Genomic DNA, 18204 nt, shown 5'->3' with positions numbered 1-18204 from the left:
CTAGTTTTCTTTGGTATGTCTCCAAAAATTGATACCTCCGGGACAGGAGGCTCAATACAAAAAAAAAAAAAAAGGCTGTCTCTAGAAAACAGATGTTTTTTGCTCTCTACACATTCTCCAAAGTGGAATGCCCAATTCTGAACATCAAGCAATGAATTAGGAAAAGAAAAAAATACTCGGGCTGGGGATGGAGCTCAGTGGTAGATCACTTATATAAAGGCCCTGGATTTGATCCCCTGAACTGCAAAAATTAAAAGCAAATAAAAACTAAAATAAAACAAAAGTATTATTTGTGTGTGTGTGTGTGTGTGTGTGTGTATTTGTGCATGTGTGCGCATGCTGGTACAGGGACTGATAGTCAAGGTCTGGGTGTTACTTCTTAGCTTTTTTTTTTACTCAAGGCCAGTGCTCTACTCCTTGAGCCACAGCTCCACTTCTAGCTTTTTGGCAGCTAATTGGGAGTTTAAACTGAGATTCTCAGATCTCAGCCGCTGAATGACTAGGATTACAGGTATAAGCCACTGGCACCTCACTTTGAAAATGATCATTGTGAAAAGTGAACCAATGCCTAATTGGTTGCATGTTTTATAGGAACTCTAATCTGTTCCTAGTTTGTAATTCAAAGACTGATATTTCACAAGGTCTTCACATAAAGAAAGATGTAGGCTTAATTATTCCATATACCAGCCAAATAGTATTAGATTGTAAACATCTGACTGAAAGGCTACACGTAAAGCCCTATTCATTCTAACTTCCCAGAAGGTTTCTGTTGCTTTTTACCCCATAACTATGGTATCTGAAAGAATTACCTGCCAGATGATCATAAAAAGGTATATTCCAGCCACTCTCTGGAAAGAAGATTTAGGGTCAAACCACCTAACATAGGTCCAGCTGGCAGGTGTGAATTGTAGCACAGCTCGCTTGATCTTGCCTGTGGTGGTGTGGATGTCTCTGAAAGGGAAGAATGGCTCAATGACAATCCAGAGAGACAAGAGAAGAAGGGAAATACAAGCAGGAAAGGGGGAAAGTGTATATTGAGGATATTCTAACAGATGCTCAGAACCCAAAGCATCTTTTCTATTTGAACAGCCCAGTGCAAAGTGTTGCTATTCACAGGTAGAGCAGATGACAGAAACACATGTCGGGGGGGAGGGAGGGGGGGGAGAGACTTCAGCACTGACAGGCAGGGTTCAGAGCTATCATTAAGGTCAAGAGTCAGGAGAAATCTTCATTTGTGAAATGAAACTCACCCAAGGAAGAATTTGGCTACAACCAAGATTAAACTACCTCTTACTGCTCAGCTGCCTTCCAGAGGAGTGTTAGGTAAAAAGGCACTTGCTCTACCCACACTCCTCAGATTACCACGTCCTTATTTCTTCCCCATACTTTGGGCTGACAAGCAGTAATATTTAGCTTTTCAATTTTAATTCTAACAATCACTCAATGAAAAATTTCATGTGTTTCTGAAAAATTTTCAGAAACAAACAGTCCCATGGTTTACAAAGACTAGCACTGAAAGCTTCAGAGCTGAGTGCAGAGTCTAGCTTTTGCATATTGGGTCAAGAGAGCTGATATCCAAAGTAATTATCATTTAATATCTGGTATTTAATTCAATTAATATCTATGCCAAGGGTTTTTATATCTCAGACAGCAGGCTGAGTGCTAAAGACATAAATACCCACATGACAAACCTTTTCTTCATAAGGGAAAGAACACAGCAGTAAAAGAAACAACGTCTAGTCCTTTATTCATACCTTTCCAAACATAGGTACTTATGGGGAAAATATCACAATAAAAAGACTTGCAGCCCAATGGCAACAAATAAAAATTATCAAAGACCTGTATATTATTTTATGTATTTATATTTGTGCCAGTCCTGAAGCTTGAACTCAAGGTCTGGGTGCTGTCCCTGAATTCTTGTGCTTAAGGCTAGTACTGTACCAACTGAACCACAGTTCCACTTCTGGCTTTTTTGGTACTTAATTGGAAATAAGAGTCTCATGGAGGTTCCTGCCTGGGCTGGCTTCAAACCGTGATCCTCAGATCTCAGCCCAAGTAGTGAAGATTACAGGCATGAATCATCAATGTCCAGTAAACCCTCTATTTTAAAATGGTAAATGTACAGAAAAGACCTAGAAAACAGAAAATAGCGCTATGACACAAATCACAAGCCAATTATTTAATACAATGAAGAGGTTAATTTAATTTAAATTGATCTGTAGTCATTTATACACTTCACGGGACTTCAAAAAGTATGAAGCATTTTCATTTATAGTCATTGGGCTTCTAATTTGGAATCTTAACAAAATGATTCTGAAGCTGACTGAACTTGAAGAATAAATGTAAAAATATTGGGAAGGATTATATCATGTTAAAAAGGTCAGCTTGGTGCAAAACTGGATCCCATAGCTCGCAAGCTGATCATCAGGAAAATCACTGAACCTAAGCATCAGTATCACTGTCCTTAAGACAAATAAAGTTGTAGTGTTGACCTTCAAGACTGTCGTCCCATCACAACAGCCCAAAAGCTAGGTACATATGGCCATATAAGATGAGTCTAAGCGAAATAAAATCCAGGATATGGAAACAAAGAGATTTATCTTTGTGACTATTGTTCTTTTTTTAAAAAAAAACTTTCTTTTTTTCTCATTTTTTATTGTAATTAATAAAAGGGTTACATGATATTTGCCAGATAGAAGATGCATTAATTCACATACATTGATACCCTTTCACATGTCTTGGTACCCATTACCCTCCCCCCGACCCGTCTTGGATTTCCCCCCTTCCCTATCAAATTTCAAATAACCAAATACAAATAAATTCAATATATCAGATAACGAAGTGAAATACTGTAACAGTATGAGATTCCCAAGGGACAGCAAAGGAGATGAGAGATAACATAGTACATTAAGGACAAAAATCATTCGTTATATGGCTTTGGTTCAATATCCTGGAGGTCCTTTCAATTAGCTTCATATTATATAGCCTTATGTATCAAGATTTTGCTCTACTGCAGATGTACTATGTGAAGTTATTTCTTTTCTCTCTTTTTTCCCCTTAAGGTTTATCTCATGTTATTACTGTATCTGACTTATTACTGTATCTGACTTTGGTACCTGGTATATTGTATATATGTTAATTTGTTTATTTGAAATGGGGAAGGGAAGGGATAAAACAAGATGAATGAATGGGGCTGAGGGGAAGGAAAGTGGGAGAAAAACATGGGAATGGGTATCAATGTTCAAGTAATGTACCCACCATCTGATGAATGTAACTGTAACCAATCTATGTATCACCCCAGCAATAAAATACATAAAAAACTATTTTTTAGAGGACAAAGAAAGTTGTAGTCTTGACCTTCAAGATGGGCATCCTATCACATATTGCCTTACAGTACTGAGAAATCCTTCCAAGACAATGTCAAAAGAAAGAATTACTAATGAAAGGATAGGAAAAATCAGTTATCTATGGTAATAAGTGTAAAGTCTCATCCTTATAGCACATGCCAAAATAAACCTGAGGAAGATCAAGTGAGTTACTTACAATAGTCAGAAGAATAGAATAAGAACAATAGCTATTATAATTTTTAAAAATACCACTATTGGCAGGGAGTATGGCCTAGTGGTAGAGTGCTTGCCTAGCATGTATGAAATCCTGGGTTCGATTCCTTGGTACCACCAGAAGTGGTGCTGTGGATCAAGGCTAGTGGTAGAGCACTAGCCTTGAGAATGCTCAAGGACAGTGCTCAGGCCCTTCAAGACCCAGGACTGGCAAAGAGAGAGAAGAGAGAGAGAGAGAGAGAGAGAGAGAGAGAGAGAGAGAGAGAGAGAGAGAGAGAGAGAGAGAGATCACTATTAAAGATTAAAAGAAAATACAGTTCATACTACTTAATAAAAGCATAAAAAGGTTTTGGAGTATTAACTGAAAAACCTACCACATAACAAATTAAAAAGACACTAAAATGAAAAACATACAAATTGTTAACATCCTAGAACTCTAAAAAGCAGTGCTAAGAGAAATAAATTAATATTAGATTAGAAATCTAGTATCACACCATTCTATATTACGTAAAATTTTAAAAATTCAAGGAAACAGTGAATGGAAACACAGACACACATATAGTAGGTAAAAATATTAATCTGTGTTCCATGGTTCTAAGAATTTGTTTGCAAACAAAAATATATGCACAAAGCTATATGTTCAAGAATGTTCACTGTAACTTTCTTTATAGATCTACAAAACCCTTGAAACAACTAATGAACCATAAAGGAAATGAGTCTGTTTATATGTCGAGATATTACAAGCCCTGTAAAATCATGCTTTGGAACAATATACATGGAGTGATACTCATATTTTTACATTAAATTTTAAGCGTGGTGAGAACAATACTATGTTCATGACCATTTCCATGTTTCTCTTCTTCACCAAATGGCAGATTCCTGCCATGAAGTGGGAAGCAAGGCAGATCAAGCAGAATGAAGTAACAACAGTGACCTGTGTGCCTCTCCTTGTAAGCAGAGAGGAAGAGTATGCCAAGTGTCTTCCCAAATGACTAAGCAACAAAAAGGATGAGTGGCCTGGTCTCCAGAACACGACCAAATCCCAGATAAAGAGAGGAAAAAGTGCGTGCATGGTCATAGAGCCTCAGGTACCTGAGAAGATCTGAAGATCCCTCACAGCCCATGGATTATACAATTTGTTCTAAAAACCAGAGAAAGCCAACTCAGCGGGTAACATGATAAACCCGATGTTGTCAAATAGTTCATGCAGGCATTGGTGTGAGAAAGACTGGAGTGGAAAGGAGGGCCTTCCCTCGAGACTACGGACTACTCAATTACTCCAGGGACACAGGTTGAGGCAGTAGAAATCAAAGGGAAAGGACAGATTTGAGAATTATTTTGAAATCAAGGAAGGCTTGAATTCACATATGTGGGAGGATCAGGAATAAAAAAGTTGTAACATGATAGTATTTTCTGAGTAAATGGCTGAAATTAGGTTTACAGTCATTTGTGAGTTCTGATTGCAAATGTAGAATTTATTCCTTATCATCAAAGATCACTCTAGGAGTGTGGCCTAGTGGTAGCTTGCTCACCTAGCAAGCACGAAGCCCTGGGCTCAATTCCTCGGTGCCACATACACAGAAAAATTGCCAGAAGTAGTGCTGAGACTCAAGTGGTAGAGCCTTGAGAAAGCCCAAGGACAGTACCCAGGCCCTGAGTTCAAGTTCCAGGACTGGCAAAAACAAAAACAAAACAAACCTCCTAGCAAAGCATTTGGACATTATGCAACAATGTAAATAACCCCAAAAAGGACTCACTTGAAGCTTGCCCAGTGGTAAGTCCTCATCTCTAAGAACCGGCAGACAACCATACCCAGCCAGATGCCACCTCCATTGCACAACAGGATGTCCAGAATAACTTGGTCCCACCAGCACTCGGCGAAATTGGGCAGAAGATGCATGAAGAAAAGCTGAGGAACACAAAAGAAGATGGTTGGGGAACGCAATAAAAAAGCCAAACTGGGGTGCCAGGCAAAAAGACACATTTCCTTCCAGTCACACAATGGTTTAGCAAACATTCTTTTATCTCCCCTCCCTCTCCATGTTCCGAGTCTGTAGTCTGGTTCTGACTGATTATTTGCAAACATCTATCCTGACAGCTTTATTTGACAGTGGACTTAAAAAAACAAAAACAATAATGCCTCTTTAAAAAGTTTATGTCCCCGACAACAAAGTACTGGCACAACTCTCCAAATGAGCAGCTTGAGAATCCAAGCTGCACATTTTGGAAATATTCCATACATTTGTGGGTATACAAGTGAGGGAATTGCAAAAGCAGAGAGGTTGGTCCTGATTTGAAATGAAGGCAACAAACTGACAACATAATCTTTTGTTGTTGCTGTTGTTGGTCATGGGGTTTGAACTCTAGGCCTGGGCCCTGCCCCTAAGCTCTTCAGCTTAAGGCTAGGGCTCTACCACTTGAGCCACAACACCATTTCCAGTTTTCTGCTGGTTAATTGGAAATAAGAGGCTTACAAACTTTCATGCCCGGGCTGGCTTTGAACCACAGTCCTCAGATCTCAACCTCCTGAGTAGCTAGGATTACAGGTGTGAGCCACTAGTGCCTGGCCTACATAATCTTCTATTAGGCATACATGATGTGCAGTGGTAAGACAAAAGGAAGTCAAAGTTGGTGATCTCAAGGAGTAAAGTCTAATGTATACCCAGAACCATGAGTCAAAAAGTAGGCTTGACTCAAGCAAGATCAGAGTGGCATACATAAGAAAGCTGGGACAAAAGAGATTCATTTGTAAGCAGAAAAGACTTCTTGAAGGAAGACATATTGAACTGGGAAGACTGATTTCAAGAGGGAGATGAGAAATAAGAAAGTTCCAGAAAGGCTGGGCGTGGTGGCTCATGCCTGTAATCCTAGCTACTCAGGAGGCTGAGATCTGAGGATCTAGGGTCAAAGCCAGTCTGGGCACAAAAGGACCTGAGATTATTATCTCCAATTAACCACCAGAAAATGGGAAGTGGGGCTTGGCTCAAAGGTAGGGCAGGGTGGTACCCTTGAGCTAAAGAGCTCAGGAACAGCACCCAGGCCACAGCCCCATAACCACCCCTCCCCCCCCCACACACAAAAGTTCCAGAGAAGGGACAACAGGGAGGATAAGAGACCCCTTCTGGGAACTTCTTGCTCTCTAAAAAGAAAGGGTATATATGAGCTGTGTGCAGAGCAGCCTGACCTGCTATGTGAAAACTTAATTTTAGAGGGTGAAATTAGAAAGCTCATGCCAGGGAATTAACTGGAAAGAGATAACTCTTGTTATCTCCAGACCTCTGAAGTAATCGGGTAAATATTACAAAGTCAAACCAGTATCCATGAATGCATTTTGCAAGCCAAAAACAAAAGGTAAAGTTTTCTCTCTCAATATGCTTACATGGAAGCACTGGGTGAAGAACTGACAAGACCCCTGGGGTATATGCCCAGGTTCTAAGCCACAGGGCAGATATGAGAATCAGGCCTTGATGAGGAAGACAGAAATGGAAGCAGAAGCCAGCAATCCATTTTCATAACTATGAGGAGTGACCAGGAAGGATTAGATTCTAGAGCAAGATAGGTCCTGAAAGTCAGCCTACAGAGTTGGAGCTGTGTTCATTCACTCAGAAAGAACTGTCTGTGATGTGCAAGGACGAAGGAGCAGGATTGAAAATGGAACTGGTTAGTGTTGGGGGAGGACGGAATTTCTTCAGGTGCTGAGCCCTGGAGGCAGCAGGCTAGTAGGTAAGGAGCATGGGAGAGAGTTGACTTGATTTGGCTGAGGGCTTTGGTGGGGAAAAGCCCAAGATCTTCAAAATAGAGAAAACACAGATGACTGCACCGCAGTGGTTCAGTGAGACTGGCTGACAGGCAGTGGGCAACTCTCCACAAGCCTCAAAGTCTGGAGATTCTGTTTTAAAAGCAAAGGACAATTAACTGCTCAAGGACTTTTAGGGGGAGAAGGTCTGCTTTGGCCACAAAGAATATTCAGACAAGCACCGCAGACAGAGATGATGGAGGATTGGATATGAGTGGGAGAAGAAGACTGTGATAGGCTGTATACAGGTATAACCAGAGGTCTGAAAAATGAAGGGGAGCACAGGAAGATAAGGCAACAGAGAATGTCCAATCCGACGAGTAAGTGAGATGGAGCAAGAATAAGGTTGGCTGATGGCCAGATGCACTGCATAAGGTCATGTGGAGGCAGAATGCATTGTAAAGGGGAGGAATGCAGGCTTTGCATATTGCAGCCTGGCTAAGATTGTTCTATATGACTGGTATGATACACTGCTGTCTTGGGTTGTTGTTGTTTTTTTGTATATGAAGATTTGCATATGGGAGGTGTTGAATAGTGCTATGGATGGGTTGAACTGTATCTTCTCAAAACTCTTCATATCTAATTCCTCATAAGTGAGTTTATTTGGAAATGGAGTCATTGCAGAGACCACATGGAGTAGTGTGAATCAATCCATCCAGACTGGTGACAGAATATAGGGATGCTCAAAAAATACTAGCTAGTCATGAATTCAGTGATTCTGGTGATGCAACTACAGGTCCAGGAAGGACAAAGAACAATAGCAAACTACGAGAAGGCAGGAGACTTCACTGGAAGTGGTCTTGCCAGCACAATGACCTCAGACTCTCAGTCTCTAACATCGACAGAAGACATGTAACTGACACGCTTCTCTACATTAGGATCTAGACAGTGATTGACACCAAGAATGTACCAACTGTACACCTGGCCAATTCTATTGCTTAGGAATGATTAATAAGCCGGATGTTGGTGGCTCACACTTGTAATCCTAGCTACTCAGGAGGCTGAGATTTGAGAATTGTGGTTCAAGGCCAGCCTGGGCTTGAAAGCTTGTGAGACTCTTATCTCCAGTTAACCACCAGAAAACCAGAATTGGAGCTATGTATGGCTCCAGTGTCAGAATACTAGCTCAAGGATAGGGACCAGGCCCAGGGTTCAAGCCCTTGAGACCTACCAAAAAAAAAGATGATTAATAATAATAAATGACTGAACACTAACAGTTTTGTTCTCCATTTGTGCTGGTCCTGAGGTTTGAACTCAGGGCCTGAGTGCTGTCCTTGAGCTGTTTTGCTCAAGGCTAGTGCTCTACTACTTGAGCCACAGCTCCACTTCTAGTTTCTTTCTTTTTCCTTTGTTTGTTCTTGGTAGCTACAAGCGAGAGCCACTAGCACCTGGCTTTCAAATTTCATTTTGCTAATTTTTTCAAAAATGTGTCTTTTGTACTAATTAAATAAGACAAAGTTTTGATCACAGCTAATGGAGTATATTGGAAAGCCATTTTTCACCTAGTAAAATACCTTTGGATAGCTTTGTAATTCCTGAATACCTTGTTCTGTTGTTCTCAAACTAGACACTAGTGTGCAGGCAAAATGCGTTACATATATACAGAATTCCTTCTATTTGTTTATCTCACTTAGGATTTTAATTCCATTCTTTAGCTTGATTTCATAGAAATGAAATACTTTTTAAGATGTATGGCAGTGAGGCAGATTTAAGTTAATGAGGATTTACTTTAGTTTGTATATATAGACAGTATCCTAGGTGGATACTGGTGGCTCACGGCTGAAATCCTAGCTCCTTAGGAGATTGAAATCTGAGGATTGCATCTCAAAGTCAGCCCAGGCAAGAAATTCTGTGAAACCCTTTAAACTAACTGCCAGAAAACTGGAAGTGGAGCTATGGCTCAAAGTGGTAGAGCTGTAGCCTTGAGCACAAAAGCTCAGGAGCAGTGCCCAGGCCTTAGGTTCAGGCCCCACAACCAATTTTTTAAAAAAGAAGGTAAGGAAGGTATCCAATGTTCTTTATCTGATGGTAAACAGAGCTTTGTATCCCAGTGCTGGAGAGAAGACTGTTTGCTACTTGCCTACTTTGCCTCCTGTACATAGTTGCAGTATAGAGTCCAGGACCAAAGTCTCAGACCATTTCTTACCTCGGTCAGCTCCCAGGTGATACTGATTGTCCAGCAGAGGCCGTAGCTACGGATCAACAAGGCCTTCATGGCCCAACCCCAGAAATGTCCAAATGCAAATATATCAAAGTGGCTGACAATCCTCTCCCAGGTGATCACATGGCAGTTCACAGCGTATTCCTGTTGAGCAGAAAACAAGCAGCAATAAACAGAATTCTAGAAATCAATTTCTTCCCAGGATTCAGGTACAGAATCAATGGACTCAAAGATCCTGACACCCAGTGTATATATCTTGCTAAATTTTTATGTTTATTTGTGCGTGCACACACGCGCGCGTGTGTGTGTGTGTGTGTGTGTGTGTGTGTGTGTGTCTGGAGCTTAAACTCTTTCTACTCTCTCTTTGCTATGTAATTGGAGATATGGTTCTTAGACTCTTCTGCCTGGGCTGGCTTCAGATCGCAGATCCTCAGATCTCAGCCAATTGAGAACTTAGGATTAGAGGTATGAGTTACCAGTGCCTGATTTTTAAGAAGTTGTTAAAGAAGATTCTTGGAGTAAATGAGCAAGTATTAGAGTTTATACATGAGAATTACTTGGCTCTGAATTGTAATACTGGGCTACAATGAGAAGTACAATTTTACAAAGTCTCAAGGCATTTTAAAGAAGTCACATTACACAGACCACTTACTTGACCACAAGGCAAGTGAGGAAAAGCCAGATACAGAAATGGAGAGAATCCCAGTAGATACAGAAATTAAAATTTTTTCTAAAGATTATATTTAAAGAGGAAGTCATAATAAACTTTTTAAATTGAGTATCAAAGAATGAAAATATTAGGGAGGGGAGAGGCTATGTAGAACTCTGAAGAAAACACAAAGCCTGAAATGCTCTACTGGAAACTAAGAACTGTATCAATCCATCGTCAGAAATAGGAAGAAAACAGAATATCCCCCACCTAAAATACATCAGCTACTACAGAGTCCAAACACTAGAAAATTCTAAAGCTTTTAAACAAATTGGTTCCATCTCTTTGTCTTGACTATGACATATATTTTTAAGCAATTTTAAATCTTCATGTATGTATTACAAAAGTAGATATCAGGATATTATATGAAAGTACACATTTCCAGGGAATTTGTTCCTTTCATATCCTTTCTTCTCTAAACTAATCTAATAGTAAGAGTTGGAAAAGATCTACCTTTTATCAGCCCAACTGGAAAAAATTCCTACAAAGTATACTAGGCTCAAATTTTAGAAGCAACACTTTCTGGAAGAAAGAAAGAGCAACTCAGTGCTTTCTAATCTCTTCTGAATGCTACCATCTCTGATCTCCTTCTGTGATATACTGCAGTGCAGTTCGCACAGCTGAAAGGACTTATTTTCAAATCTACCTCTGAAAAGCAGTGGGATGGGAAATTATTATGCATAAGTGGGAAATCTAGAGAAAACAAGAGAAAATCTAATAAGGGTAAGTCAAAGCTTAAAAGCACAAACAGCCCTGCACTGCAGAGAAAGATCTTTTCTCAGATTCTCAACCGTATTTTTCTGTCACAGGGACTCCCAGGCTGATACACAAACATCCCAGCACAGGCCATTTATTAGGGTAAGGAAAGTAACAAGGTGCCACCATCCTCAAGTTTCTCAATCTCTCTTCCCTCTGCTTGCTTTAGAATAGGAGTCTGGGGCAGCTAGGCCAGGACAAGGGGTCAAGAGTGGAGATGTCTGTGTCAGAAGAGTGCTCTCAATTGTAGGATGAAGGTAACCAGCACACAGTTCAAAGCCAGCCTGGGCATGGAAGTCCATGTGACTCTTATCTCCAATTAACCACTAGAAAACTGGAAGTGGTGCTGTGGCTCAAAGGGTAGGGCAGTAGCCTTGAGCTGAAGAGCTCAGGAACAGAGCCCAGGCCCAGAGTTCAAGACCCACGACCATCACCACCACCAACAACAAAAAAGAATTATTAACGAGCAGATGTGCCAGCTAATGACCTGACATTCTGGTCCTGGGACAGCCATAGGGGATACAACAATTTATAGTTGTGTCTTGGTCTCTGAGTGACCAGTGCCAGGATACCTCAGGATACTAAAATCCATGAATGCTTACATCTCTTCTAGAAAATTTACACATTGTTTATACATATCCTTGCTATATTTCAAATCACTTTCATATGATTTGTCACCTAGCAATGCAAATGTGTTCTAAATAGCTATAACTATACTGTTAAAGGAATAATCAAGAGAAGTGTTTGTCCTCTAAGTATCTGTGACCTACAGTGGGTTTGAACCCATGGATGTTAATTAAGCCCAGACTCAGAGGTTCAGTGGTACTGGAGCCTAGGAGCTCCCCATAAGCACAAGTTAAGAACCTGGAGAAACAGACTTTACCTGAAGACAGACTGGAGCCAGTACCTGGAAATAGGTGGAGTGGGCAGGTGTATCACTTAATGTTAAGTAAAGATAATTCTGCCACTTCCCAACCCAATCACCATGTGGCCCATCCTCAGGCTAATCTTGCTGGTTCCACCCTCTCCTCTATAACCAAATTCTAAGCCCTATACATTTACCTCTCCAACTTTTTCTCACTACGATGTTATTTCTTGCTCACATTTTTGCATATGGCTTTTTAAAATTGTGACATGTTTCAGGGATACAATAAAGTATCACATAACACTGTAATGTATGCCTGGAAAACCACCCCCAGCTTAACACTATACACGTTTCACTGGTTACCCTGGGTCCACTTCTGCTGTGTGTGGGGGAGATAGTGGGGAGGGACCCATGCATGTATTTGAACTCAGGGCCTCCCACTCTCACTTAGTTCCTTTGCTTAAGGCTGACACTTTTACTTCTTGAGCCAACCCCTACTTTACAGCTTTTTGATGGTTAATTGGGGATAAGTGTCTAGAAGGCTTTCCTGCCCAAGCTGGCTTTCAACCTCAATCCTAAAATTTTAGCCTCATAGGTAGCTAGGATTACAAGCATAGGGCACCAGTGCCTGGCAGGATGCAATCTAAAAAAATACAATAAGATTTATGTTTACCTTTCTCTGGTATTGGGGAGCCAACCCAGGCTTCATTCATGCCAAAGCAGACTTACCATGAGCCACACCCCAGGCCAGAACCAATATTTTAGAAAGCAGCCAACTGTTCAGACTATTGGATAAGAAAAAGACCCTCCAAGGATTATGCCCTATCATCATCTTAATTTATAACAAATTGTAAAGATAGGGGGAGTATGACCTTCAGTGGCCAGAGAAGAGTTTATCAAAGTAAGTGGGAATCAGGGTGAAAGATAAGGAGAATAGATAGCTGGGACCAGAGCCACAGATTGTCCATCCTGTACCAAGCAACTTCTCTCTATAAATCCTGCAATATACAAAGTATTTCTTCACAGAAAAGTGTAAAACTACCTGCAGGAAGCAAAAACTGGCGAGGGAGAGAGAATAGGAGGCCATTTCAGCTCCAGTCAGAACTCTAGAAGCATCTAATACTCTCATGCTTTTCATAGCTTGGCAAGAAGAAGTGGACCTTACAGGAGGTTAGATATTAGAAGCCTGTTGCAGCTATTTTGGAGCTACAATTGTGATCAAATGTCCTTGTGATATCAGATTACCAAGGAAGCTAGAGGTCAAGTACGTTATTGGATCCAGTCTCTTCCTAGCAGCTGGGAGAACTGGATGAACAGGGCATCTGCAACTTAATTTGCTTTGTAATATGATCACTTTTGCTCAAAGGCTTAAAAAAAGAAAAGATGCCTGGGAAAATATTTTATCTCATCTATCTTCCTCCCACTTTTGATTTTTCAAAGGCTCTATCTAAAGCCTACTAGTACTTTTTATTGTAACTAGCAGAACTGGAAATGAAAAGGAATTTTGAAGGGAGAGAGACAGCAGCTTAAGCTGAGTGAGATGCTTAAGCTAAAAGCTTCTATTTCCTTCTCAGTGAAATGATACAAACACTGAGCATACCTGTGACAGGCTTATACAGACTATCAATAAACTGCTCTCATCATTTTCACTACAACTGTGCTCTGGATCTGCAATGTGTTCCAAATGCTTGCTCCTACAGGGAGGTGGGGTAGGCTTCAAGATGGAGCCTAAGTGGGAGGTTTTAGGTGTGTGCCCTTGCAGAGGACTGTCCATCTCTCTGCTTTTCAGCTGCCAGGTGGTCTGCAGCTTTCTGTTATGTGCTCCTCAAGGCCCTGCCTTGCCACAAGCCAACTGACTCCTGTCAGCTGACAAGAGTCAACTCATCTCCCAAACTATGAACAACATTTCCTCCTTTTAAATGGATTCTGTCAGGTATTGTTATAGTAAAGGAAGGTTAATACAATTATCACCCCTTGCCATTCATGTCTTTAGAATAAGAAATCTGCAAACTGCTCTTGTTATTTATAATTTCTGCATTATCTTTGTTTTAATTGTCTTTAAAGAAAACTGAAGTTAAGCTGGGCACTGGTGGCTCATGCTGATAATCCTAGCTACTCAAGAGGCTGAGATCTGCGGATCTTGATTTAAAACTAGTCCTAACAGGCAAACTCCTGAGAAGATTATCTCCAATTAAAATTCCAGAACTCGGATATGGCTCCAGTGGTAGAGAGCCAGCTTTGGAAAAAAAAGCTAAGCAAAAGTCAAGCCCAGTCTGGTACACACACAAAAAGAAAGACAAAAGCAGGAGAGAGAAAAAGGAGACAAAGAAACTGAGAGAAAGAAATAAACAAAGAGAGAAGGAAAGGAGGGAGAGGGGAGAGAGGATGGGGAGGGGGGAGGGGAGAAGAAGAAGGGAGGGAGGAAGGAAAGTAGGTTGGTTGAAGTTAAACTTTAGAAACACTATTCTAAGAAGAGTGACTAGAGTCTGTTATGATAGAATTATCTTTTTATTAATTCCCTGCATATAATTTCTTGATTGTCAAAGCAAATATACCAACAACCCAAATGCCTGTTAGTTCTCTTGAGTATCACCAGGTTACTTTCAACCTCCATCAAGTATTAGACATTAAAAAAAAAAAAAAAAAAGTGGTTGGGCTGGGAATTTGGCCTGGAGGTAGAGTGCTTGCCTAGCATGCATGAAGATGTGGGTTCCATTCCTCGGTACCACATACATAGAAAAAAGCTGAAAGTGGTACTGTGGCTCAAGTGGTAGAGCTCTAACCTTGAGAAAGCCCAAGGACAGTGCTCAAGCCCTGAGTTCATGGCCCAGGACTGGCAAAAAAGAAAAAAGGAAAAAAAAGAAAAGAAACAGAAAAAAAAAGAAAAAAGAAAAAGAGTAAGGAACATTATAGTACAAAATACTGCAATATAGATTTTGGCCTTCATACATTAATTCCTAGCACATAGCTCCTTTTAATACCTATGCTATTTTGGGGGGTGCTTAAGTGTACTTTTTGTTATAATGGCCTTTAACTCCAGTCTCGGTCCCAAAACAGAATTCTCATTCCCTTGGGATTTCCCAGGTGGCTGTGATGGTTGTTCATTCTTTCATTTTTTTGGAAGTACTGAAGTTTGAAGTAAGAGGCCTCACACAGGTAAGATAGGTGCCCTATCACTTAAACCACATCCTCAGCCCTTTAAAATTGTTTTTTTGGGTAGGGTCTCCTACTTTTTGTCAAACCTGGCTTTGGACCATGATCCTCTTACTATGTCCCTCATACCCTGAGATCATAGGTATGCACCACTGCTCCTGGCTTATTGGTTAAGATGGGGGTCTCACGAACTTTTGATTAGTGGGGGGATAAACCCACACATTTGCTCAAACAAATTAGTTTACTGTGCGCATGGAGAAAAATAAATGTTTCAGCAGTGCCTGGAATAAAATTAAAAACACAGTAATCTTAGGCAAGTATACAAGTTGTTTGGGTGGTTTAATAAAAATAACAACTGGCCCCTTTGTGGCTAACAATTGGAAGGACTGTGGAATTGAGACTCAAGGATTATGGGCAGAAATGCCAAGGATAACCCTGATAGGATAGTGGAAGCCCATGGAGACTGGTATATGTCAGGCCCTATGCAGGCCCTGTAGCCAGCAGGGTATACAAATGTACACAATGCTACTTCCGTTTAGTTCATAACTAATGCCCAAAATATGTATTACTATCCTTACCTTATTAAGAAAGGGACAGGGTAAAAGACTATTCCCCAAGTCCTTTAGTGAGCACGATACAGGGAAAATTCAGGCACAGATAAATAATAAGCACCGTTGTTCCCACTGGCAATTCCAGCTACCAGGGAGCAGAGGTTGGGAGGATGTGGTTTGAGACTAACCCAGGCAAAAAGCTAGTAAGTTTCCACCTCAAGCAAGAAGACAAACTTGGTGATTCAAATCTATAATATAATCCCAGTTGAACAGGAGGCATAGGTAGGAAGATTCAAGTCCCAGGCCAACTCTGGGTACAAACTTAAGACCCTATTAAAAAATTGCTAAAGCAAAAAAAGGGGGGGGGCTGTGTCTCAAAAAACAATTTTTTTAGTTTAGGCACAAGTCTTAGAACAATGTTTATTTTCCTTAATGTGTGTGCCTTTCTTTCCTGATAAGATTTCATTCCCTAGATCACTTTACTTTTGAAAACCATGCAACCCAACAGCTCACCTGAAGGTTTTAGTTCTGTACACAGGAACTATGGAGAAAACCAACTTAAAATATCAGCTATATCTGGACGCGGTGGCTCATGCCTGTAATCCTAGCTACTCAGGAAGCTGAGATCTGAGGATCGGGGTTCAAAGCCAGACCAGGCCCTAAAGTCCATGAGACTCTTATCTCTAATTAACCAAAAGAAAACCAGAAGTGGTGCTGTGGCTCAAGGGGTAGAGCAGTAACCTTGAGATGAAGAGCTCAGGGACAACACCCAGGCTGAGTTCAAGCCCCATGACCAACTCCAGAAGAAGTCCGGTCTACACATACACCTGAGAGGGTACCTGCTTCTCTCCAGTGCCACTGACAGATACATACCATGATATCTGCTTCCCTTGTAGCATAGCGAAGATTTGGATCTAGCCAATACATTAGGGATTTGACCTGCTCAAAATTCAGGAACAGGAGGAAGACCAGGAACAAGAAGTAGAGCACACTGAGTCCTGCCGAAACAAAAGCAGATTCACATTAAGCAGAGACACGGCACACACTGAACTTGAAGATAACCTGTACAATTACTATAACACAGTCCATAGAGACCTTAGCCAGCCAGATATCTTTGATAGTGGGGTTTGCGCTCAGGACCTGGAGTTTGCTTAGAAAGTGCCATACCACTTGGGCCACATCCCAATCCAGGTGATTTCTTTTCATGAGGGAGCCTGATTCAGAATCCTAAGTCAGATCGAGAGGAATCAGCGCGACTGTCTTTGAGCAAACAATACTGGAACTGAGCCTTGAAAGACTGGCCATCAAGGGTTATGTGGGGCTTGTGAGGAGGTCCCACAAACAAATGTCTATGACAATATGGCTCAGGTGCTGGAAGAGGGCAAGTGGCAGTGAAGTGACAAGCAGGGCTTGGGAACCCTGAGAGGCAAATGGGGGGGGGGGGACATAAGATGACCTAGGAAACATCTAAGGAGATTAATGGAGTTGACAGGCTCAGGCTGGATTGAGGACATCTTACCTTAGCCTTGGGGTTCATTTGGGTACTCCCTGGGTAGTGAGTCCATAGCCTCTCATCCTAGATTTGCCCTCCATAACTGTCTGTCTGCCACCTATCTATCTATCTATCTATCTATCTATCTATCTATCTATCTATCTATCTATCTACCTATCTACCTATCTACCTATCTACCTATCTATCTTTTCTAGTCCTGGGGATTAAATTCAGGGCTTGAGAACTGTTCCTGGCCTTTCCTTAAGGCCAGGGCTCTACCACTTGAGCCACAGCACCATTTCCAGCTTTTCTATATAGGTTGTACTGAGGAATCGAACCCAGGTCTTCGTGCATGCTAGGCAAGCACTCTACCACTAGGCCAAACTCCTGGCTCCTGCCCTCCATATTAATAAAATTAGCCCTTGCAGGCTTCATATTCCTGTCATGGCACTTCATAATTGCGATCCTAATAACCATGTCAACTAAAAAGGAATATGTTAGGTCCACCTGAAAGAAATGACTTCTTCCCTTGGCTCTCTCCCCCTGTACCCTGGAAATCCCTGCCTAGCACCCGTAACCCTGGCAACTGGCATGCCTGGGGGCAGTGGGAGGTCCCCCAGTCTGAGGTACTTCCCTGTCCTCTAAGATCACATCCACTTCCACTGTGGCTACCTCCCTCCCCCTATATAATCTCTCACTTCCCGCCATAAGCTCTCTTGCTCGCCCAACTCCATCTTGGGTGGCAGGAATCTGCTCTTTCCTCACATAATAAACCCTCTTCTCCTGAACTGCATGGAGTTTCCTTTCAGCAGACCTTACAGAATAGTAATACATTTTTTAAAAATTCAAAATCTCAGAAAGATTTGAAGACCAAACTCGGAGGCATTCCCATTTTTTTTCAGCTGTGCTTCTAAGAAGGAAGATGTTGACACAGGGCATGTAGCCACAGTAATACACATGCCCTTTGGGCATAGCTGTCCCCACCCCCAGGCCCAGCTGTAACTTCCAGAGAGACACTTCTCAGAAAAGAATAGCCATGGCCAGTCTCAATTTCCAGGAAGTGCTACAGTGTAAGCTGCCCAATGGGGCTTCTTGGGTTGTCAGGGAGGGCGGGGAGGCCAGGAAGGATGGGGAAGGATCCACACCATGCATCCCTGGGAC

General features: G+C 41.4%; 1 protein-coding gene across 1 annotated transcript in view; it reads right to left on the bottom strand.

Annotated features, from left to right (window-relative positions):
- Ptdss1 (phosphatidylserine synthase 1) overlaps positions 1–18204 on the bottom strand; it is a 58899-nt gene that overhangs the window by 16534 nt on the left and 24161 nt on the right. The window contains exons 4-7 of the mRNA XM_090339094.1: positions 16425–16549; positions 9503–9661; positions 5318–5469; positions 810–951 (exon numbers count right to left, since the gene is read on the bottom strand). Coding sequence (XP_090195220.1) covers positions 810–951; positions 5318–5469; positions 9503–9661; positions 16425–16549 — 578 coding nt within the window. The remainder of the gene's footprint in view (positions 1–809; positions 952–5317; positions 5470–9502; positions 9662–16424; positions 16550–18204) is intronic.

Source organism: Megascapheus bottae, chromosome 9, assembly GCF_031878675.1.
Source record: "Megascapheus bottae isolate mThoBot1 chromosome 9, mThoBot2.hap1, whole genome shotgun sequence".
Classification (NCBI taxonomy): domain Eukaryota; kingdom Metazoa; phylum Chordata; class Mammalia; order Rodentia; family Geomyidae; genus Megascapheus; species Megascapheus bottae.
The sequence above is the reverse complement of the archived record's forward strand: the minus strand, read 5'-3'. Positions and strand labels throughout refer to the sequence as shown.